The sequence below is a fragment of the Rhamphochromis sp. 'chilingali' genome (assembly GCF_963969265.1).
Source record: "Rhamphochromis sp. 'chilingali' genome assembly, chromosome: 14".
NCBI classification, from domain to species: domain Eukaryota; kingdom Metazoa; phylum Chordata; class Actinopteri; order Cichliformes; family Cichlidae; genus Rhamphochromis; species Rhamphochromis sp. 'chilingali'.
In genome coordinates this window covers 2,203,936-2,229,689 of record NC_137941.1, presented here as the reverse complement: position 1 = coordinate 2,229,689, position 25,754 = coordinate 2,203,936, and the positions used below count along the sequence as shown (strand labels likewise).

The window sequence follows — 25,754 nt, the reverse complement described above, 5'->3', positions numbered from 1 at the left end:
CTAGTAGCAGCTTGGTTGTTAATGAGTGGACAAAAAAGTTTTTGTCCAAAATGCTGACTTTAATTAGTTTGATTAAATGTTCATTTTACATGTAATTTTGTTACATAATTACAGCATAAAATGCTAAATTTAATGAAATTCAGTTTATGCCAACTGCAAAATGATTAAATAATTGGATAAACAATCCTTAGATTTCACATATTTCTGTTGCATTTTACTAAAAATTATTGCTTTACATTTATTGAGGGTTTATGAGTCCAGCTTCTGGAGGCAGAACCATAAACCATCCAACTCCAAATCTGAGACGCAGCAAACATTTTTACTCTGGTTTTCAAATGCTGTTTGTTTAACTTTCAGAAGTAATGATCTCATTCTGGGTTCAAATTCACCCCTTCACAAACTAAGAGACGTGTTACACACCTGCATTTTCTACTGCACAGCATCACACTCTGCCAGAGCTGTTACAGTGTTACCCTTGATTAGAAAGGATGTGCTGGTGAGGAGATGAGGAGGCCTACAGATGATATGTATGGGACTGATAACAGCAGACTTTTGCCATTCAGTAGACTGATAACATCCAGACGTGGCGACCAGCTCAATCAGAACCTGAATGTCCACCAGAGACCAGCTGCCAGCTATAAGAGATAAGAGACAAACTTCAGGTCCATAATTTGTTGGACAGCTGAATCATTTTTTCCATTTTTGTCTCAGTACACCAGCACGGGGGATTTTAAGTCAAAGACTAAAGATGTGACAGAATAAAAAAAGGATTTCTGTGGTTGAGAAAAACAGCTTCATAACATTTAACCAAGTCAAGGACACTCGACTGAAGGTTTACACCAAGGTGCAAACCACTGGTTACACTCATCATCAGGGAGGGCAGATCGGACTTTACCAGAAAACATCTCAAAGAGCACTTTTCTCACAAACTAACCAAGTTTATTTGCACCAGAATGAGGGAAGGAGCAAAAAAAGCTCATGATCTGAAGCACACCACATCACCCACGTCTCCAGTTTTTATCAGTTATGTGAAACTGCCAAAGTGAAATCTTTTCTTTCTCCAAAAAACGCATTCATGCCTTCATCACCTCGTGATTGGATTACCGCAGTTCTCCGTTTTTGGGTGGAGAACACTCAGATCTCCATCACTTGCAGTTTGTCCAAAATACTGCTGCACATTTTTTAACAGGTCAGGTCACTCAATTTATTTTATTTAAAGTTAGTTAAAGTTTCTGGGCTGCCTCTCCTCAAAGTAGCCATCCATCAAGACTTTCTCCATTTGAAGCAATGCATCATCAGGGATTGTAACATTGTAACAGCCGGTCCTTTTATCGAATTAAATTATTGATCTGTGGTTTAATGTTGTTTTTTTTAACACATGTGTTGCTTAAAATGTGCTACAGAAATAAAACTGACATTGACATCAACTGCTAAACATAGTGGAGGTGGTGTTATGACATATATAAAGAGATTGTATATATTTCAGGCTTACAGGATTCAATTTAAGAGTTTGAAGTCAATAAAAATTATGACAGGACAAAATGCAGTTTTTCTCCAGATATTAAACGTAAGGCTCTACAACAAAGTGACCTGGTTTGCTAAAACACATACACACTGTTTTATCACTGGAGAACAGACCCAGGACTGCAACGCTTCACAGTCAGTGGTCTTTTTGAGCCTGTGAACATGGGGGACCATGTCTATAACAACTACACGGTGCAATTCTTATTTATATGCCATGAATTAAAGTTAAAAGTTGACACTTTAGTCACATCTCGATTGGATGTGCTAACATCCATGATGTAGAGAGGCAACATGTATTTGGACAAGGACAAGTTTAATCCTTGTCCAAATACTCCCAGAGATAACTGTGTATGTGAGATCTGAGGCAGGGATGGGAAGTACTCAGATTCCACGTCGTGTTTCTTGAGCAGACACTAAAGTTATTACTTGTCAAAAGTCTGGCACATAACAGCTTAGCAGCATAAGAAATGATGACACCCAGACAGAAGGTGGGGTATTATAGGCTAAAGGACACATTCTCCTGGGGAAGAGGCCGGCAGTATGCAGGCTATCACTTCTAAGCTGTGTTTGTTTACTAGTGAGTCACACATGTTGACACTTAAGACCACCAAATGACAGAAAAACATAAGACACATAAAGGGACTGACTTTCGACCCCGTTTTACATTAAAAAGTGAGAAGAAGCTGTCTTTGAATGAAACTGCTGGAAACAAAAACCAAAACAAAACAGAAAATAAAGCTCGCTAGCTCAAGTTCATAGTGTCATGCTCATTTGCGTGCACTGCCGCCCACACACGCCTACGCACGTGTGTGCAAACAGTTGCAAAGAGTGGGTGAGAAAGAGTCAGACTAAGAAAAGACCTTTGATATTCAGCTTTCGTTATTTGGGCAACATCTTCTGCACGCATCTAAATCTGCAGAAACGCAGAGTTTCAGCCAGAAAACTGCGAGCTCGCTTTATGTTACGTTGGCTGTACTGAGGTCACTCTTGGATTAATTTAGACCTTAAACAGAAGGTCAGTTCATCTGTGCAAACTCTGAAAGTTAATGTATGCGCGAGTCTTGCTTTAATATAACAGGATCATTTAACACTTTCTTCTCTGTTTCTATTAATCGTTTCCTTTAGGTGCAAGGAGTGAACTTGAACTAAAGATTTCCACATATGCCTCAAACTATATTCACAACATGCTACCCCACATCAGTGTATCTGTGCAATTCAACAGTGCCACCTAGAGCTCAAGGAAAGCATAGCAGCAGTGAATTATGAGTGGGTGCAGATCTGCTCATCAACATACTGTCATGATCTGTCTTCTACTTTGACTCAGTGTGTGTTTGCGTGTGTGTGTGTGCACATCTTGTCAGTCACCTCCGGTGTGATCTCTACAGCTATAATTATTCATGGTCGGTCAGCTGTCAAGTCATGACGTTTACATTCATGCATGAGTCGGGACAAAGATGCAGAGCAGCACATTCTCAAACACACGTTTGTTATGAGCTGCAGTGGCATCATATATCACCATCGTGGGAATAAAGGCATCGCTTTGCTTCATGAATGTGGCCAAAATGGCACAGAGTGTGTCCGGGTTACATTAAGAACCACCTGCACTAATTATTTAAAGACACAGCAATCAACCGATCGCACACAAACATCGCATCACGCCACCTTTCAAGCATCCTCGTGTGGAAACATCCTGGTTGTTCAGGCGAGCACAAAATCAAGTCTGAATGGAAATGCCTCACACAGCTTTCTGTGTGTTCCCCTCAGGGTATTAGTGTGATATTGGCTATTTCCTGTTTTGAAGGCGAGTTACTTTACAGTCAGGCAGAGACGCAGATGGCCTAGTCACCTCTCGGTGATGGTCTGTGACTGGCATGATTGCTGTGCGGTCTCTGTTTGTCTGTCTGCCTCTTTCTATTCCACCGCGACGTCATTCCCTCTCTATCAGCCTGCTTCCCGACTCTTGTTTTCTAGTCTCTTTGTTGCTTTATCTGCTGGTGCATGAACACTAAAGTGAGTTATTTTCATAGTTATCTCATGTGGAGACGGCAGGGTCAACTGTGAGAGTGGGTGTAACAAGCAGGAAGATGAGGCAATAAGTCTTTCTTTGTTTCGAGGCTCAAGAAGACGTAATTGTTCACGGATGAAAAATAGCTGTCAGTTAGAAAGGTTAAAATAACAGCTGTAAGAAGCAAGTAGGCTGCACATATTTCATGTTTAACCAGCACCACACCCACTGCATGTCTTCCTCTAAAATAATACCATGTAGCTGCAAAGGAAATGTTATCACTTCCAAGTCATGGGAGACGCAGTGGCATGAATGCATAGACAGAAAAAATAAAGTCTGCTCAAGGTACCTGATTTTTATATGAGTTTGAATGTTTACCACAATTACATCAAGAGCTCTCTACATTTATGAAGTGAGAAAGACGACTCCGAGTGAAAGCTTTTCTGCTTTACTTCCACAGCATTGTCCCGGACTCAAACGTTGTCCTTAGTGCTTCCCAGCGTGTTCAAATGTGAGAACAACAGTTCCTGAACCACATATGTGATGAACAACACCCCTGACACGCCAAAACAGCCACATTTGACATCCTGAGAAGGAGAACATCAGAGGCTGAGTACCTACAGGTCGTATTTGTGCATGCAAACAGACTGTCTGTACAAAAACATAAATTCAGGTAGATTTAAATAGATAAGATCCTCCAAGTGTCCTCACACCTGATTCTGATTATTCCTACCAGAGCACAGCAGTAAATAACTTCACCTTCTGACAGTCATGAACATCTCATTTAGAAAAGGAAGGAAGAGTGGCGGTGTTGTGTCTGCTGCACTGTTTTATTAGCCGTGCCAGAACGATGGTTTGAAATATGACCACTTCCTGATCTCCGTGTCAGCTTCTCCTTCGTCTGTGTTTTTCCGTCTGTGGCTGTCAGTCTGTGGCACAGCTCTCTCTCGCACACATACACATTATCAACCTATCATCATGGACTGCTGGTCTATGATAATCGCGTGTCATCCTGAGCCAGTTTTATTATTGATCACCGGCTGTAATGATCAGAAGATGCAGATGATGGCACCACCCTCATTGATTACCGGTGACAGCTACAAAGCATGGCATAATTCTCATTGATCAGCAGTGACGGTGTGTAAAAAAAAATGGTGTCATCTCCATCGATTAGCAGTAAAAATGTGCGGCAAAGATGCCCCGTCGGTCCCCACTGAGTGGAGCCCTTTTACACGCACTTGTATTCATCATGTGAATGTGTGTGGTACACGTGTGTTAGGAAGAAGATGAAAAGCGACAGGAAATAGACTGAAAAGAAGATGCTAAACTTTGCTGCAGATCTTTAACACCTCTATAGCCACGGCACGCCCCCATAGAAGAGACCATTTCATTAGCAGGACAAGCTGCAGAGAATCGGCACTGAGCGAGCACCGAGCATCGCCGTTACCCCAAGAGGAGATTTGTGGCATGGTGGGTTTAAGCTGTTTCAGAGGCAGGTGGTTTAGATGCTGTGGCTCATTGGCGGCACATTAATAAACTTAAATAATAAACTACACAAAAGCTCCACCGGACAGTCACTGTGCGTAACTACACATCTATTAACCTCCTCTTTATAAGAAGAGCCTGTGTGGTGCAGGTTTGGTGTGAGCACTTACCTCAGATTCATCGCAACTTTCAAACAGGTAGGTAATCTAAGACATGGGTTATTTCCATGAGCTGTGATAGCTGTAACATTTGTTCGTGAGTGTAAGTTACTGCTGCTTACTATCACTTTTGGTGAAGAGCTTATTATTTTTGCACTCTCCTTCTCATCGTCTCCTTTACTCCCCGCACTCCTCTCTGTTCCCGTTTCTTCTTTCACCTCGTTCTTCTCAGTTAGTCTTGATTTCTTCTTCCTCACTGTCTCACTCCCCCCATCTCTGTGATTTATATGTTTCCTGGTGGTGTTTTTCCCCCTGCTACCTTGATGAGTGCTCAACCACACATGCATACACACACACACATTAGATGGATGAGCTGGAGATAACTAAAGCAGCCAGACTTCACTGTGAATTATAATCACCTTCAATCTGTGTCTCTGAATCCCTGCCCAGTTCTTCTGTTCATGGGTGTGTGTGTGTGTGTGTGTGTGTGTGTGTGTGTGTGTGTGTCAGGAAGCTCTACTCTCCTCACCAAGTCATGTGTGAGCGCCTCTTTCATGAATGTAAGTGATGGAGCAGCGAGGAGTTTGTTCCCTGAAGGGTTGCGTACGAGTGTGTGTATATGTCATTGCTCCTACTTATTATTCTCTGCGTCCCCTGGTGTTTGACCTGTTGTGTCGAGTTGGAATATAATGCTATTTCCACTGCTGCTCACATACAGTGCGCACACTCAGACACACATACCTTGAGGCAACAGCCATCAGGGTCCATCACTCACCCTCACATAAGGTATTCAACTGCACTATGTCAATGTCACATTGCCATTGGCCCAGTGTGTGTCTGTGTGTATAAAAAAGGAAGAAAGAAAGCTGGTGGTCCAGCAGTCAGTGAGGTAGGAGGAGAGAATGCACACTGGAAATATAAATCTCAGACAGCGAGAGGAGAGGGAGGCGATGTTTGAGGGAAAATCCATATACCTGAACTCGCCAGCGGTAACCTGCACACATGTGAGAGAGTAAATTTTACAATAAACAAATCGTTTATTTTTTTTTTTCACTTCAGTCTTCTTCGAGTCGATGCCAAAATGAGTTTGCATGGTAGAAAAGGTTCAGCTACACGAGGAGTGCTCCACATGCTCCACATAGACACTCTGATCAGAGCAAAACTGGCCCAAATTTCATAAACCGTGTAACCACACGTGTCTGAGTTCTTCCTGCACACTCCGGCCTCTGAGATGTAAATGCGTAGAGATGTAAACTTGTGTCCTCTCCAAAGTCATCCGCGTCCAGGCTGAAACGCTCCTCCCAGGACACTTTTCTTTTTAATGCAAACTCGTTCAGAACTACGAGCAACATAACAACAGCAACCACGGCAGATGGTAAATATCCGTCTTCAGAGAGCTGCTCAAACGCGCCGGATAAGACAGCAACTTGAAGAAGACAAATGCGAGAACCATTCATCACTTTTACATGTCACACTAGTCTAATTAGAAGTGTGGGTGCAGTACAGCATGCAAACAGCACACTGTATGAAATCATATCCCATGTAAACAAGGAGTTCAATGAGAGTATGTATCCACGTCACAGCAGGCAAGGCGCAGCGTGATCTTCCCAACACCAGAGGCCGTGAACTGAGTAACGTTTGGACTGTTTAAGAAAGAAATACATAAACCCCTCAGATCCTCACGCTCACTGGCTCGTGCAGATGTTTTCCATCGTGTCTGCAGTTTTCTAAATAATTCCATTATTGTCCTATTTTCTATAGCCCACTTTAAATACTGCAGCAACCCACAAGAGAGAGTCTTAGATCGCTTTGATGTTTGAAATGTAAATTTTCATGTAAATGTGCCAGAAATTTATGAAGAAAATAAATAATTTAGTCGCTGTGATAATGTGCAGGAACTATGCACAAAAGCAAACACAGCCAAAACATGTTTTTCACTTTCTTCTTGATGACTAATCAAACCTGATGGTGGAAGTGAAGAGAAACAGATGTGATAGCAAGGTTTTCATGGCTGAGGAGGTAACGATGCTGTATGACGAATCCTCAAGCTTCATCGACAGCTCATAATAAAAATAAACACAACCAGCGTGTCTGAGTGAGAGGGGCCCACATGGGCGAGAAAGAGTAAAATGGGGTGATGCTGCCATCTACTGTGGAAGACAGGAACTTCTCATTTTGAAAAATCTATAATTTCCTTCTTTTTTGTACCTGCCCAGATGTTTGTTAACTCTGACTTATGACTCACTGAAGCATTAAAAGAAGGGATGGACCAGTCTTGTGTCTTCACATAGCAGATATCTTAGTATCTTTATCTTAATCTGTCCAAAATATCTTCAACACACGAACATCTGAAAGTCATGTCCTCAACAAACAGGAAAAATAAGCCTGACACAAGACCTGAGAGAAGCTTCTGGACCTTCAGCTGATCCGTCTTGAGCCACAGGTCTCCTTCAAAAAGACTGTAAAGAAGTGCATTAAATATTTATCTGAAAACGTAACATCTGACTTCTTATGCAATCTTTTGAAATCATCCATAAACTAGTCATCACATTGTCTCAGGTGATGACTCCTGTGGTGAGAAACAAACTGCTCCTAACTGTGGATCACGCTCACTCCAGACTGTGTTTTAATGTCCCAGGGACAGCTTTAATCTTCCAGACTGCAGCGCTGTGCTCCAGAACGATCACACAGGACTTTCAAACAGAAGACTCGAGTATTAGAGGGATGTGAGAGCAGATATTAATAAAGCATCGGTATAAAAGGCCTCTTTCTGCTTCATGTAATGAGACACATGTTTAAGTATAACAAAAACCACACTTCCAGTTTCAGAGCAGTAAACTCAAGAAGTGTGAGTTTTGAAGTGTTGCTGCCTTCGCCACTGCAATCTGGAGCATCAGGACTTACTGAGTGTGCCATTCATCCCTGGAGTATCCTGTGTGTGTGTGTTGTTGTTTTCCCCTGTTTCTTTTTCACGTGGATAATGTAATTGACCGAGGGAGGGAATTCAGCCTCGGACAGAAGGAAGCATGTAACAGGATCGGCTTGTGCTTGGAATTTGTGCCCTTTTTGTTTTGGTTTTTTGGGGATTTTTAAAGAAATCTTTGACTAAAGGCTGTTTTGGGATTTTATTGTGAAGGATCAATATCCATTATTTTTTTTAAAAACTTTTGGAAAGAGCCAATGGGAGCTAAGTTTACCATCTGCTGCTGTCACTATCTGAAACACAACCAAGAAGAGAGGAATGCTATTTTGCGGTTAGAAAAACTGTTACGATCCCAACTCGTCACCCTTTATTTTAATACACCAAAGTACACATTTATAGTATCCTAGTTTTATTTCTTTCTCTCTAGGATGCACAGCACTCCCAGGCCACTTGAGCAGCTATCCAGTGGGTCTAGTGACAGTGAGACAGAAGAGAAGAACATATTTGGACCACCACCTTCAAAAACGAGTCAGTGGAAAAACCAGCAAAGCCAGAGGAGCACCGCTGATCAGTGGGCCATCGCAGACAGAGCCGAAAACACTCCCATCAGTCAGGGACTGGATCGAGAGTTACAGGCTTTCATCAGCATGAGAGACCAGACTGACGAGGCTACGGAGGTGACAGAAAACATGCTGTACACTACAGACGCTGAAATAAGCGTAATGAAACAGCAGCGTTTATCGCAAAACTGGGAAAAAACATATTTATAAAACAATCTGTTCTCATCTGGGTGTGTAACATATAGGAGTCAATCTGCTCACAGGACATGCCACTTAAGCTTGTAAACTTATATAACTTATAAGCATTTGGCTGATTAAACTAAAACTATATAATAGGGTATTTTTTATTAATATTAGTGTGTATTCTCCAGCAGTTTAAAAGACGTCGAGGTATGTCTAAATTCCAGTGAATGCAGCTTAAATTAAGAATTTAAGGAATCTTTCAAAAAACACAAACAAAACTCAACATTTACCGGCCAAACTGGAGTTCCTCGTGACTGGATGCTGTCAGAAAATTCCCATCTGCTCTCCACTGGATCTCTAATGTAATAATCTAAAAAGGGCAGACACACAGGTGACTTTCATAGAAGCCTGATTTATGTCAATAAATAATATGAAATAGTGCCACAGATAGTGTTTCAGTGACAAACAAGCCATAATAATTATGAATATGCATAAAAGCCTTGGTTAGATTAGATTAGTGCGAGGCCAGAGGAAAATCTGTTGCTCTCACTCAGAAAATGAGAAAGAATGCAGCTGTCTAAAAACAGCTATTCAGCAAATGTGACCACGGGTCAATTAGTGATTGAGCACCGACACACAAACGACACACAGACCACGTGCTCCTTACTTACTCAGTCACCCAGCGCCTATCACTGCTGTTTATTCGTTAGTTAGACTCCATCATTGTCAGTGTGCTTGTGTTTGGAGGTGGTGGATGTACAAACCCCAGCACGTCTCGACTTTTGATTTTGAATCCTTATTTTTTCAGGGTTTTTTGGTGACATTAGCAAGCAAAAAGTTTATTGGTTTGTTTTTTCTCAACTTTTGAGTCGTGCTTCATTTCTGCGCAGAGGGAACACATCAGGACAGAGGCTGTTTTCTCAGAATTTCAGGACCGCAGCTCAGTGAGCATTTGAGTTTAGTGCACACGTCAGGCTGCAGGACACAGTGGGCACATTGTGTAAATAAATGAACTCCTTGATGGAGATGTAGGTCATTAGCTTGGCAGGCCGGTCAAAGAGAATATTCACTGCACAATTCTCAGCATGCTGCGGGACTGCTTTTAATATTAGGACAAAAACAAAAAACTCAGCAGGCCTGAAACATTAAAGAGCCCTCACAGTGGTGGGGGCCGAAGGGGTGGGGGGTTATCTAGAAGATGAAGTAGGACATACCACTCTGTCAACTTTGTGTTTTTTATACTTTACAGTTAAAATCTGTTTTTTCTGTATAATTTAAAGACAACTTTCAATTTTTAAGAGTGGACTTTTAACAATATTTTAACTCCCAGACAAACACAGTGGCTGTGTGGATCGTGTGAGGAGCCAAAGTGCAAAACATGGGAGACAGAGTTAATAAAAGTCAACTTTAATAGCTAAACCCTTTTTATTTCTTTAACTCAGTCACCTACTGCTTATCACAAAGAAAAAAACCACGTAATCCAACATACAGCAGCAAAAGTCCCATAAGGCAGAAACTTACACTGATAGAGCACAGACGATGTTGCAACAAGAAGGCGGGACTATTTATACACATGTGTATAAATAGTCCCGCCCAATCTACAAATTTGGGATCGGCACACTAGATAATGAGGAACAGGTGAAGACAATCAAGACAAAGAGACAGTGGGGGGATTGAAATAAGACATAACTAACCTCCAAAGTAAAACAGGAACAAGAGATGAATGAACTGTGAGGGTGTAGCACCCCACCACTCTATACTGTGTCCAAAACCTGGGACCCCCGTTTTGATCAAACTAGGTGGGCTGGTGTGTTTGAAGCAAACTAAATACCACAATGATTCTACAGTTTCCAGTCCTCTGATAGCAACTCCAACATTAAACACACTTACCTGCAGGTTAAAAATCACACACGATTTTAAAGAATTTACACAGACAACCCTTTAACACAAGAAGCTCCTAATAACACGTCCAAAAAGCAAACTGCTAAATATTAAACCCATAAAATAAAATATACCTTTCAACGAGGACATTGGGTCACTAAAGAATAATAAGTAAACGTCTGACGAAACAAAAAGTAAAAATGGCTCTGTGGTCATGAAAATACTAAACAGGATTCAGCCATCATTCATTTTGTTATTCGTACATGTGCGATTCATAAAGCCTGAGGACAACTGACGGCTCTTAAGTGGAAGGTGTGGGTGGATTGGTAAATAACTTTCTGCTGATTCATGAGGCTGACATTTGTGCTTTTTTAAATTGAATACACTGCAGAAATATAATTTCCCTCAGTTGTAAGTTGCATCATCATTAGTATATTTTAATTAGGAAGTGTTTGTGTTTGTCTACAGGAATGGGAGAAGTTGAATTATGACATACACATCTTGCGCTATGCCAAACGAGAGGTCAGAGCTCGGTGGAAGAAAATCCTGCTTCAGCTCGGTGAGTTCTCGGTTGTTTCCGCTCTTTTCTGCTGCCTGTGTAATTCCCCGTTCTTCCCGCTGCTCATCTCTTTGGATCCCTGCAGGTTACCAGTGTGAGGTGGACGCCTTGCTGTGTGTGAACAAACAGCGCCGATTCAGTCGAGATGAAGAACATCTTAACAAAGCGACTGAACTGTTGACGCAGCTGCTGGACCACACCTCTCTGTTCCCTCCTGGAACAGGATACCAGAACCGATACCTCTGTATCATGGTACACGCAAACACGCATCCATAACATTGTCAACCACGGGTCCCTGGACATTATTCCTAATTTTTCAAAGGAAATATTGGACACTGCAGTATCTTTTACCTGTTTTAAAAACAAAAAGTCTGGTGAATGGATCTAAGCTCCCATTCGTGTAAAAATGGACTGTAAACCTGTTCACGGCGTACCCAGAAAATGGGTGTATGGATTTTCAGGCTTCATTGATTGTCATAACACAGAGTTTGCTCTTCTGTAAGTTTCATATGGCTGGAATTTAGACCTAGTTAGCTTGTCTTCTTCACCCGTGGAGTACCTCAAGGCTCCATTTAGGGCCTGTTTTCATTTACTGGTATAAACCCCCTCGAGACCCTATTTGCTGTACACATCTCCACACTTCTCTAAATATAAATATATCTGCTTTTGAATTTCAGTGACTGCTGGTAATGGGTCCATCCTCTTTCTTCAGTTGCAGGATTATAAGACAGAGGATCCTGTCTGGTCCTCTGAGAACCATAATGTAGCCATTTAAGATCAGTATCATCCAACCTTGATGCTCATTTAGGGAATCGTGGAGTGACACTGATTCAAGATTCAATTCTGCTACTTTTTTCAGCTTTTTTCTGAACATTGTTAAATTGAAGTCCATCACTTTTCTCAACTCCAGAATATTGCTCAGTTCACACTGTGTTGTTTGCAGCTGCTGCAGTAAACATTTCACTGGCTTCCTGTCAAATGCAGAACTGATTTTAAGGCCCTTTTATTGCTTTTTCAAAGCCAAGTGTGGGTTGGCAGCTGGGAAATGAACTTTTGCTTTATTCCTGTCACGGTTCTGGGTCATTTTCGACCCAGCTTTTCCTGTTTCTGTTTTGGTGTTTTTCTTAACTATGATTTGTTCGGGTTTTTAAGTTGTGCTGGTTTGATTTTGTAATAAGGGTTATTCTTCTTCTCTGTTTTATGTGTTATATTCTTTCTGTCCACCACTCAGTGTCAAGTTTGTGTTTTTGTGAATTGTTTCTGGTTTCCTGTTTTACTTTGAAAGTTCATGTCTCATGTCAGTGTGTTCAGTTTTACTTCCCCCCTGCCTCCATCCATCCATCCATCCATCTTCATCCGCTTTGTCCGGGGCCGGGTCGCGGGGGCAGCAGCCTAAGCAAAGAGGCCCAGACCTCCCTCTCCCCAGCCACCTCCTCCAGCTTATCCGGGGGAATACCAAGGTGTTCCCAGGCCAGCCGAGAGATATAATCTCTCCAGCGTGTCCTGGGTCTGCCCCGGGGCCTCCTCCGGTGGGACATGCCTGGAACACCTCACCCAGGAGGCGCCCAGGGGGCATCCTTGTCAGATGCCCGAACCACCTCAGCTGGCTCCTTTCGATGTGGAGCAGCAGCTGCTCTACTCTGAGCCTCTCCCGGATGGCCGAACTTCTCACCCTATCTCTAAGGGAGAGGCCAGCCACCCTTCGGAGGAAGCTCATTTCTGCCGCTTGTATCCGCGATCTCGTTCTTTCGGTCACTACCCACAGCTCGTGGCCATAGGTGAGGGTAGGGACGTAGATCGACCGGTAAATTGAGAGCTTCGCTTTTACACTCAGCTCCCTCTTCACCACGACGGACCGGTGCAGCGTCCGCATTACTGCAGCTGCAGCCCCAATCCGTCTGTCGATCTCCGGCTCCCTTCTCCCATCACTCGCGAACAAGACCCCGAGATACTTGAACTCCTCCACTTGTGGCAGGAACTCATCCCCGACCCGGAGTGGGCACTCCACCCTTTTCCGGCTGAGAACCATGGCCTCAGATTTGGAGGTGCTGATCCTCATTCCCGCTGCTTCACACTCGGCTGCGAACCGTTCCAGTGCGAGCTGGAGGCCCTCACCCGATGAAGCCAACAGAACCACATCATCTGCAAAAATCAAAGATGAGATTCTGAGGCCACCAAAGCGAAAGCCCTCCGCCACTTGGCTGCGCCTAGAAATCCTGTCCATAAAAATTATGAACAGAACCTGTCTCGTTAGCCTAATTTCTCTCAGCTGTGTCTCCCTTCTGTTGCCCATTCCCTGATTACTCCCCTGTGTATATAAGCCCTGTGTTTTCCTGTGCGCTTTGTCGTGTTGTGCTCTCTCCAAGCTGTGTGATTGTCGTGTTCCTACTTTGTTTTGTTTCTGTTAGAGTTATTTTTATGGGATGTTTTTCTAGCATTAAAGCTGTGTTTTGAGTTCAAGTCCTGTCTCCCAGAGTCCTGCATTTCGGGTCCTTTTCCTGCTTGCCTGCCTGCCACACAGCCCACCATGACAATTCCACTCTCGCTCTTAGATACTCAAACCGTCTGCTTTTAACTCCTTGATCAAGAATAGAAAGAAAGGATGCTTCACAGTAGAATGTTGTCTTGATAAGGTTAATCTTGTTAGGCTGCATTTTTGCTGTTATGTTCAGAGATTCTTACAAAGAAACTCCTGTTTATAAACTACAGTTCCTCTCACTTTCTACCCTCCCCGTTCTTCACTCTTCTTTCACCTCTTCTCTCATATCTCTACTGTTTTGTTGTTGTGCCTCTTCCTCCAACTACATCTGTCTACTAAACAGTCTTTAACTACTTTTGTGTTTCTTGATGTTTCTCTCAGGACCGCCTGGTGTTGCTGGACAGCGCTGAGGACTTTGTCAGACTGGCCAAGGAAAAATATCCCAAGAAAGAAGGCTGAGAAAATGTGCCAAAGACCGAAGGAGTCCTTTAAAGAAAGTGGACTCATGCTGTTTTAACACATTTGACCACATTTCCGTTTTAATTTAAATCCTGAAGTTTAATTCTAACCGAAAACCCCTTTTTGTCCCAGCTCAGTCTGTTAACTTGTGCTTGTGTTGTTTGGCTTATACAATTTGTAAAATACAAAAGTAAATACTATTTTTAATATTTATTTTTTATGTCTACATCGTCACATTTTTAACTAAATCCATATTTTTCAAAGATAATAAAAATTATTCAGTAAAAACTAAAATAACCTTTGAAACTATATTATTTATCTCTATATGTACAGTATTTTACACAAACTATTTAAAAATCCTCTTTAACACTCGTTTGTTAACACTTGTAGGAGTAAACTGTTTATTTTCTGTCATATTGGGTTGTTTCCCGTCCACGTTGTGACCATTAAAATATATTCACTCATTACGGGTTCAATCTTTTTTTTTACTGTAATAGTAGTTTTGTCCATAAGGTGGCAGCATATATACACATTGTGGAAGAGACACACACACTTTAACCATAATCGCCACAATCACCAGTTAACCTAATAAACATGGCTTCAGACCTACAAACTGCTGTCAGACCAACCAGGAGGTCTGAACTGGAAACCGTGTTGATGTGACGTGACAGTGCTGACCATCCCACACTGAGACTCTGCTCACTCCTTAAAGTTATCGCTTCACAGAAGTGAGAAAAGGATGAATCCTCATGATTTGCTGCTCAAACTGTGATCGTGGAGAATGAGGATTAAGTTATCAGGTTAAATTTAAGACGTCCCAAATCTGGATTTAGCTTTCAGTTCAAAGGAGAAGTGCTCGAAACACTTATTCTTTATTCTTCTATAAGAATAAAATGGAGAAAAATGGAAAACTATGCACACAGTGAGTTATGCAGGCTGTCTACCGGAAATTAAACTTTCTTCCCGCTTTTAACCCCCCTTTCTCTAAGATTTGTACAGGATGCCGATGACATCTTTGCTTTTTATCCAAGCCATTTTAGAATAACTGTTAACCTGCACACACACACACACACACCTGAGACTCTCCACATGTTCAGGTTCAAAGGGTGTGTGACAACGTTTTGTGTGTGGTGCACTCCTTATTGCACACTTGCACACATGCATATGCACAAAGAAGCAGTTTACTCTGACCCAGATATTGTGCTCTTCAAGGCCCCTTCCAAAGTTTGGGAAACAGATGTGGAACTAAAAGAGGGGAGACGCTGGGGGAGGGGAGAGTATGAGATACGGACCAGTGGTCTGGCAGCATTGAACGCCATTGTGCTGCTTGCACCTTTTTCTCATTAAACCGCTGTGTGTCTGTGTGTGTGCATTTTTACATCGAGCACTGCTTGCATCATTCTCCACACACACACACACACACACACACACACACACACACACACACACACACACACACACACACACACACACACACACACACACACACACAGAGTGATCAGTTTGTATTTATTGGACTGAAATATGACAGAAGAGAGAGAGTCATTGATTGAGAGGGTGCTTTTGTATGATGTCAGACTAGAATATTTAGACAAAAAGACGTGTTCTGATTACAGGGTTAAAAGCTCACTATATAACCTTTGGAAAACACACTTCTCATCTGCTGGGTGTGTGTGTGTGTGTGTGTGTGTGTGTGAGTGAGACAAAAGCAACCAAAGGCCAGTCAGCGAACAGCTCGCTGTGGTCAGTCACGATCACAGACACAGCGGTCATTCAGACAGTGACTCCAGCTGATGGTCATTTTACGAGATGCTGAAGTGGATTGTTGTCCCCAGACGCACAAACACAGATGCGTAATGTTAAACGGTTTGGTTTCTCGGGGTATTCATCGCAAAGTCACGCCTGAACCGTCTGACCGGCATGCCCTGATTCCTTTGTCCCAGTTTTTGAATCTTATTAACAGATTTTTTCTCTTCTCCTTCCTGCAGCAACTACTAAACTGTTAAATTACCGCAAAAGCAAATAAGAGAAAAACACCATTGTGTTTCTCTTTTTGTCTTCTGTCTGTGCATTTTCCCCTTACTGTTCCCGTTTATTAAAGATAAACCAACACAAAGGTCGGTACCTGTTAGGTGAAGCAGAGCGACAGATGGTGCGTTTCATGTCTTTCAGTAGCTGCATTTGTTATGAGATAATAAAGTGAGGACCCACATGCAGACACAGTAAGCTTTAATACTAGGCTGATTAAAAAAACAAAACTTACAAAAAGTCCTGGAAAGAACAAAAATCTGGTACAAATGAAACGGGAATCCAGGAAGGTAAATATGAGGGACACACAGAGAGCTGGAGGGTAAACAGGACGACGGACGAGCTGATTGGGTGCAGGTGAAACCGATGAGGGCGGAACAGACAGCTACAAAAGACAACAAAAAGAACGCAAAACAGCCAAAAACAAAGTTACAACAGAGAGTTCATACGAATAAGCCAACATGTAGCAGAGATGTGCACAAGAATAAACACGAAGAGACACGACAACTGCTCACAGTAGTTTAAAAAGAGAGCCCACTGCCAGCATGGAGTGTGAGGTAAGCAGACCCAGCTAACAGCAGCAGATTTTTATCAGGCGCTGGCTTTTAGTTTTGTGCTCATACGTCTTGTCTTCAGTATAAAAGTCTTTGGTTTAAGCTGTGATGAGAGGCTCTGTAAGTCATATTTACAAAATGCATCATTTTGCATGTAATTTTGTCATTTACCTGTTCAAAATTCATGCACTTTGCATGAAATATGTAGCACACTGCACATGTGCCACCCTTTAAAGGCTGGAAGGGTTAGGGTTAGCTATGTTATCTGATGACTCTCCTGTCTTTGCCTCAAAGCAGAGGACCAATAAACACAGACCTGGAGTCTGCACGATGAAATAAGCTCAATGCTAACAGGATGTCTTTGTCGTCGATGACTTCACTTATGGAAATATTGACAGTCTTGCAAATCAGCTCAATATGTTTCACATCAAGCTAAGAGTGAGTGAGTGAGTGAAACTGCTAATTTTACAACCTACAGTATGAAGACAGTCCAAAGACGTTAAACGCTCAATGCAGGATAAATTTTTAGGTTCCCTGTTTAAGGATTATATTCATATTTTAAGCCTTGTAGCTTTTTTAAAAGTGCTACTGATGTTTGTCAGGGAACAAGAGAAACTTCATATGGTCTCGTAAAGGCCTTTCGCTGTTTATCCTTCCAGGTCCTCGAGATTTTCTGGGACTAGTTAAACTATTTTCCAGAGATTTTCTGGTCAGTATATCGTTTTGCATGCCTGGTCTTCAGAAAGATTAGAGCACAAGTTATCATGGTGAGCTGAGCGAGGAGTAACCCTTCATAACTCGAGGGTAAACCTGACGTTATCTCACTAAACCCCTAATCCTGCTTTTCTGAGTGCACGCTTTGCTTCATTAAGACGTGACATTGAACAAAGCTTGCTTTGCTGACCCCCACAGGGTCAGGACCTTCATGTTGATGTGCAGATAAAGAGCAGTGTGCTGTGGTGACTAAGGGTGTACTAATAAACTGTCATATGTGTTTGGAGGTTATGCAGCTGACGCAAAAGCACGAGTCCACCAAGCGTTTACTTAAAACCAAATATACACGGATCATTAAGTGAATAATTATTACGTATTTATTTACACGTGCGTTACTGGAGACTAAACACGTTTAAGATCAGTCATGTTTGCAGCTGTTTCACGGGTGATGCGCTCATGTTCACATCATCATCTGATTCACTGAACCACAGCTAACTGAAGTAATGCAAACATTTCTTAGACCTCTGTTGCTGTTGTGGTCAAAGGTTTTACTCAGCTGCACTTAGATTTTAGTGTCGATGAAAAAATGCATGCTTACAGACCTAAATATGATGTTTTACGGTGTTTGGACCAAAGCTGTAACAGAACGTTTGGTTTCAGGTAAGAATATTCATGACCAGAGATGGGCAGTAACGCGTTACTGTAATTTGATTACTTTTTTCAAGTAACGAGTAAAGTAAGGGATTACTATTGCAAAAACGGTAATTAGATTACCGTTACTTTCCCGTAGGAACGCTGCGTTACTAAAACCGTGATTTTTTTTGCCAGTGTCTCATGACAGTGACGTAAGCGAGTGCGACGTTCGTGACAACAGCTGTGTGCAGATCAACAGTGGATCATATATCGAGTGCAGAGAGAGTATGAGCGTGCAGCGTTTAAAGCGTGGAAGCACTGACCTTACTTTGAGTTTGATTCCATAAAAAGTGACAAAAACATTAGTGTCCGCTGTGCGTGGGAAGAAAACTTATTTTTACAGCGAAAAAAACCCCTAAACTTCCAACAAGCACCGAGTAGCTACGACGTAATGGGAAACTCACAGAGAAACTCGCGGATTCTTCCACTGACCGCTGCACACCTGCACCAGGGTAACCCTCCGCCTGCCCCACTCCTGCTTTACAGGTGAAAATAGAGCAACAGGACCGCTGAGTCTTTGACTTTATTTATTTTCTGCTGTGTTTTACTTGCATCTATTTGAAAGACTGAGTGTAAACACAAAAAATATTTTATTTTATGTGCTGGAATGTGCAGAAAATAGGTTTACATGTTAAACTAATTTCTTCCAGTCAGAGAATGTTGCATATAATTACATTTTTGCTTGATGCATAAAGTTAAAAGATTAAAACTAATAAAACAAGTTTTAAAAAGAGACTTTTCCATTTGATTACATTTTGTATGATGGATTATGCAGAAAAAGTAGAATTGGGCTGAAAGATCTATCGCTCTATCACCTACTCAGGTTGTAAATCGTGAAACTGAAGTAACTAAGTAACTAAGTAATTAATTACTTTTGAAAATAAGTAATCAGTAAAGTAACGGGATTACTTTTTTGGGGAAGTAATCAGTAATTAGTTACTGATTACTTTTTTCAAGTAACTTGACCAACACTGTTCATGACTGTCAGTATGACTAAGCTTTGAATGTCGAAACAAAACATGTTTTTCATTTCTTCTTGTTAGCCATCATGCCACTTTGATTTAAACGCATCAAACTACATATGATCGATTTATTAAATAAATATAAATACGAGTTTGTTTAGACTCGTCTTTACGGGACCAGGCAGCCTGCATTTCCTGATGCCCCATTTGAAACCTTCTCCAAACTTCCATTGTTTATCTCTGACAGTAATTTATGATAAGACAGTGCTGACAGCAGAGTTACACCCATTCATGCAAGCATCGACAGACATACACATCCATGCGCACACACGCGCAGTAATTTGTAACGGATGTTTGAAGAAGAGCGTAAACTAACCAGGCCAATACGCGCTGACCTCGCTGACTCCAGGCAGAAGGTCAGAAGTCGAGTCTTTGCAGGAAAGGCAGCGTTATTACGCCGCTTTAAAGTCTCATCCATCAACTCCAAATTTAATATCGTCTGTAAGACAACATTAATTATTTTGCGTTCTGGCATTACCAGGAGGCCAAATACATCATAAAACAGAGTTAGCATTGTTTGTGCAATCGCAGCCTGATGTTGTGGATATTACTCTCATTCTTAGTTTCTTAGTTCAGGCAGAAAATAATGCAAAACACAGACATGCTGCACGAGTTGAGCAAGTCTTTGGGCAGGGCAGGGTGTGTACAGCATGTCTGTGGTCATCGCTGGTGGATCGGTAATTACACAAGTCCACTGGTGCTCTTGAAATATCCTGATTTGTGTTCCTTAAATTGAACACAATTAAAGAAGATAAATGGTGTCTCCTGAATCTAAGACTACATCAACTCGTTGTTAAACGCTTGCTTTCCAGGACCGATCATATTCACAAGTGCTCGCCGTGTCCTTGTTTGGACGAATAATCACCAACCTTGCAGAAACATGTTGAAAGGGGACTGAAAAGAATTTCATCTCTCCTGACTGAAGGGGAGAAAGGTGAAAACCCTTCATCTCATTGCAAAAATGTTCAGAAAAAATGTTCCTTTAAATCCAAATTTGATTAAAAAGTGAAGGAGGAACTCTCTCCCGGCTTCTTAAAGCCCAAAGTGTCTCTGTAATGCTGAGGTTCGGCCTCTGGCGACGCCGATTGTGCTCCACTGTGTTTTTCTATCCAGCTATGCTTTTACTGCACTCACACTGTGTCTGGGACAACTGTCATGCTGAAAAGTGAAGCCATGATCAATTAGAGGCTCTACAGATGCTGCTGCATGGTGGATCTAAAGGCACCTCTCTGTGTTCATAATTCCATCCATTTTTAAACCTCACCATCACACTGACTGTAGTGCAGCCCCTGTTCAGCTGTGTTGTACCTCTCTCCTGACCTCTCCTGGATCCTTAGCAGCCACATTTCCACTAAGTCCACTTCTGATGAGGTCCTTGCTGTATTTTTTCCTATTTCTCGAGAGCAGGACAGATATTTTTTTAAACCTGACACTTCTTCTTTTGTCCTCCACTTACTGAGTTTCCAGCTAACAGCTGTCTGGAAATCACCTTTTTGGTGCAATGAATTTTTATTCATTCTTCCAAAGAAACGGGAACAAGTAAAGTGATTTTGTGAAAAGCTGTCTAAATACACTATTCTTTGCTAAGTTGTTTATTCTAGACACAAGAGTGGCCCATATCTTGAATTAGGGATGGGCCACTAGGTCAGTGTTAAGTAGTTTAATAAACAAAAGAAAATACTACGTCCCTCTGAAAATGGTCGGATACAAACTAACTGGCTATTTTTGAGCAATAATACTAAAATTAAGAAACTCCCTGAAAGCAAAATATAAATAAATGTGTGGAATCACTTCGACCTGACATGAACCTTCACAGCTTTCAGACGTCTAATCAATCAATCAATCAATCTTTATTTATAAAGCACTTTTCATACAAAAAAAATGTAGCACAAAGTTCTTTACATGGTTAAAAGCAGCCCACCCCACCCTCCAACTCACTCCCCACACTCTCATTAACATAAACAATGTGAATACACACATATCCCGCCCCCCCCCCCCACACACACACACTTAAAGAGTAAAAATTGGGCTGGGTTCACATGAGCCAAGTGAGGAAACACTATAACAGGGAGCCGTCTGCACCGGGAGCCGGTCACAGACCGCAGCCTCCAGGCTGGGCACACAGCAGGAGGGAGGCAAAGGAGCCCCCCAGCCAGGCTGAGAGGACCCCCAGAGACCCAGCAGCCACGGTCGATCACAACCCCGGTGCAGAGAGCGCCCTCCGAGGAAACACTGGAGATATGACACAATAGGATATATACAGGGTAAAACGATAAAATAAATAAGAGTGGGATACAATATAAATATAAATAGAGTAAGAAGATTAAAAAATGAATAAGAATAAAATCAGTAAATATTAGGTAAAGCCTAAATTAATAATAGAATAACCGGATAGAATAAATAAGCATAAAAAATAAATAAACGCTAAGTAAAATCTAAATTAAAAAGGTGGGTCTTGAGCCTGTTCTTAAAAACATGTACGTTCTCTGCGGCCCTGAGCTCCTCCGGCAGGCTGTTCCACAGACGAGGACCATACCACTGAAAAGCTGCCTCTCCGTGAGTATGTGTCCTGACTTTAGGAGCAATCAAAAGGCCAGTACCAGAGGACCTCAGGGTCCGCGAGGGTTCATATCAACAGCATTTGTTCAGTTTGATGTTAGAGAGCGGTTAAAATTAGGTTGAATTAAAAAAAGACAACTTTTCCACATTTTGCCTTTAACCATATTCATACATTTTTAAAGACCATCATGACTGGACATCCAGATTTAGACCAAAACTAACATCCATGAATAACTGGTGCTTGGTGGGCACCATTAAAAAGGAAACAGGGGATACAAATGCAGCTGTGTATATGGAGTGTATATGTGTATTAGAGCATTCACTGAAGTGGCTTTGGTGTTTTAGATAATCTCACACAGCTGGCGAGCAATTCCCTCCCCCAACCTGCCGACCGCTGTCTTCAACATGTGGAGTCATGTTCATCCTTTTGATATGTTTTCCCTCGCTCAGGCTGGTGCGTTTATTAAATGATATCACTACCTTAGATCTATCCTACACAAAACCAGTTGCGTATGGCAAACACTGAACTTTATATATGGGCTCGGTACAATGTCAGAGTCAAGCTGTTAACGACACACACACACAGACACACACACACACACACACACAGAGATAACAGTGTCTAAGAAGCTCTTACACAGATTCTTGTCGTCGTCTTCATATCCCCCTTTGTCATCTTTCCAGTCAGACAGTGATTCATCCCCTTCATGATCACCTGGCTGGGTTTTCTGTCATCACTCAAACTACCTGACCTGCAGACGCAACCAAAAAGCACCCACTCACGTTCACCATTTCTCTGACATGAATCAGAGGCTGGATCAGAGGTTGTACTGATGGTATATCGACAGCATCCAGACTGGCTGACAGAGAAGAGCCTCTGTATGACATAAAAGACATCTTGACTGTGAGTGATGTCATGTAATGACGGTGTGGATGGAAGAGAAGCTCTGCCTTCAGAAATACTTAAATACAAGAGGCAGAACACAGAGAATACAGTAAAGGTATACTTACTGAAAAGCATAAAAAGGTTTTCATGTTTTAAAATAAACCGTACAGTCAAGCGTTTAAGACGTCACCACTAGCAAGATGTGCAAGTTCGTATGTGTGTGTGTTTCATGCATGCACCACAGCTGGGAGGTTACAGGAACATTTCTGGAATACTAATAGAGTACTAATTCAGCTTCCATGGTCCTGTCTACCACAGTGACTTCATATTCTATGTCTGTACCTTTAGCTGAGTTTCCACCCAAGCACTGTTTCATAATTATGATGCAGTGACTCAGAATAGTTGAGTGAAGCTGAAAGAAGGAGTAAAGTACAGCAGAGTATAAACAAAGTCCTGCGTCCGTCTGTAAAATGTGCTTTTCTTTGGGCCAGCTCTCAGCAGACGTACAGATTTACTCCTCCAGTGTGTATTGACAGCACATGGATTCAAAGCAAACTTCCCCATGATGGCATGCTGCAGAAAGCTTTTTCAGGAATCTCTGGCCTGTTGTTACTGGCATTTAGTCCTTGTACAACTGCAGAGAGACCTTGGTTTGTGTTATTGTTGTTTGGAGGGTGTTGGACTACCCCAAGTTAACATCTTGGTAACGAGTGAGGGAAGAGCAGAGCATAAGTTTAAGAGATGGACCAGTACAGCATCCACAGTGATGCAGATGCTGTACTGATCTCTTGTGGTAAAGAGAAAGCTGAGCACAAAAGTGAAGGTGCCTGTCTTCCCACCCTCACCTACAGTGGGCGATCGTGGCTCAAGAGTTGGGAGTTCGCCTTGTAATCGGAAGGTTGCCGGTTCGAGCCCCGGCTTGGACAGTCTCGGTCATTGTGTCCTTGGGCAAGACACTTCACCCGTTGCCTACTGGTGGTGGTCAGAGGGCCCGGTGGCGCCAGTGTCCGGCAGCCTCGCCTCTGTCAGTGCGCCCCAGGGTGGCTGTGGCTACAATGTAGCTTGCCATCACCAGTGTGTGAATGTGTGTGTGAATGGGTGGATGACTGGATATGTAAAGCGCTTTGGGGTCCTTAGGGACTAGTAAAAGCGCTATATAAATACAGGCCATTTACCATCTGGTAGTAAGAGAAAAAATGAGGTAGAAATGTGTTTCCTTCTAAGTTTGGTTGGGCTCTTCCAAGGGTGAGGAGCTTGGTCATTCAAGAGGGACTCGGATTAGAGCCGCTGCTCATCCACATCAAAAGGAGGCAGATGAGGAAGTTAAGGCATCTGATTAGGATGCCTCCTGGATGTCTCCTAGGCAAGGTGTTTCCCCCATGTCCTACAGGAAGGAGGCTCAGGGTTAAACCCAGGACTTGCAGGAGAGATAATGTCTCGGCTGGTTTGGGAATCAATCAGTGTCCCCTCGGATGCGCTGGAAGACGTGGGCAGGGAGGGGAAGTCTGGGCTTATCTGCTTAAACTGCTGCCTCTGTGACCTGAACCTGGATATGCGTCAGAAAATGGATGGATGGAATTAGTACACACAAACGTGCAAAATCAGCTTCAGCTAATGATTACACTACCATAGACCGTGAAAGATACGGAGGCAGTTTTTGGGCCTGAAGAGTGAAGCTAATGCAGACGTGCTTTATACTTCCATCCTTCCTAATAGTCAGCAGTTTCTTAACAAGCGCCAGTGTTGCCAACTCCTCAGTAAGGAAAATCGTAAATGTCTGTCCTAAAAGTTGCTAGAAGTCGCTAAATGGCGCCATCGCCTAATTTGCATAATTGGTCATGTTTATTTAATTGTAACCTAAGTTGTAGGAGAGAGAAATAACATCGTGGAAGAGACATAAAGTGAGTAAAAAACACCATAAATGCAGAATATATGTAAGAATATAAAGAATATATTTAGAACTATAAATTAAATTTCTTTTAGCAATTTTTTTTTTATGTCACAATTCCAACCCTGATCCTTTATCCTGACTTGGTACCGGCAAAAGTGACCCAAAATAGGCACTCTGGTGGAGTTTTTGTGTGTGTGTTTTTGAGTAGTTTCAAACCTTGTGATTCACAAAAAGTAAGAGTAAAAGAAGAACTGACTGTGTTACAGTCAGGGCGGGAGCAGCGGCTTCGCTCATGATTCATTTGCAGTCTGGATGCGTAGGGGTCAGAATCTCCTGCTCTGACAGCAGCTGGGGACGAATGCTGCGTGAGGACGATCCGCCGCCTGTCAGCGCTTTGGCACGGGCGAGGTGCCCACGGCATCACCCACAGCTTGTTGAGAGTAAGGGCGATACGTGCTTTCACGTCAAAAAGTGGTCATAAATCTCCCTAATAACACCAGCAAAAGTCGCCAGATTTATCACTGGTCACTTTTTTAGAAAGTCGCTAAGGGGGTCTGAAAACTTGCTAAATATAGCAACAAAGTTGCTAAGTTGGCAACACTGACAAGAGCCAAGTTGCTCAACTCCAGGCTTCAACACAGAACTGAAGGGTGGTTTAAGTCTCTAATATTTACATGTCCAAGTGGCCACCATCAGTCGACCAAAGAAACGTTTCCCCCCACCTTTTAAACTGAGTAAAACAAGCAAGCTAAAGAAGCTAAAGGATATACTCACATGAAGGAAGCTTTGCAGCATGTTTACTTGTGGTGTCTGAAAAAAAAAACTAGCAAGAAACAGCTAGCTTACCTAGCAAGTGCTTGAGGAAGGCTTGCTAGCTGCTCAGACGCAGAGTATTAATGTCAAAATTACAATGCCAGGTCGTCTCAAATGAAGAGTCGCTGTTAGCGTCTCTCTACAGTTACTGTTCTGTCACTGTTCTTCTCTTTTTGCTAAGATCTAATTCTCATGACAAACATTGCCATCTTTAACTCAAACTGCAGTGTAGTAAGAATAAAGTCATGTAACGTTCGTCATGTTCATACCTGGCTGTTGGCAGTAGATTCGACTGTTAGACTGTCGACGCTCAATCACGCTACGTCGTCTTTGGTGTACCATGATGCTCATTAATGTCTGCTCAGAGCTGCCAAGCAT

General features: G+C 42.3%; 1 protein-coding gene across 2 annotated transcripts in view; it reads left to right on the top strand.

The window, feature by feature from the left end:
* Positions 1-14,671, top strand: part of LOC308410183 (melanoregulin) — a 57,640-nt gene extending 42,969 nt beyond the window's left edge. The window contains exons 1-5 of one of the 2 annotated variants that reach the window (XM_080903354.1): positions 7,924-8,426; positions 8,523-8,772; positions 11,188-11,278; positions 11,364-11,530; positions 14,139-14,671. In XM_080903354.1, coding sequence (XP_080759480.1) covers positions 8,353-8,426; positions 8,523-8,772; positions 11,188-11,278; positions 11,364-11,530; positions 14,139-14,216 — 660 coding nt within the window. In that variant the 5' untranslated portion in view covers positions 7,924-8,352 and the 3' untranslated portion in view covers positions 14,217-14,671. Of the gene's footprint in view, positions 1-7,923; positions 8,427-8,522; positions 8,773-11,187; positions 11,279-11,363; positions 11,531-14,138 lie in introns of those variants that run through there. The other variant, XM_080903355.1, reaches the window with a different exon arrangement.
* The last annotated feature ends 11,083 nt before the right edge of the window (positions 14,672-25,754 follow it).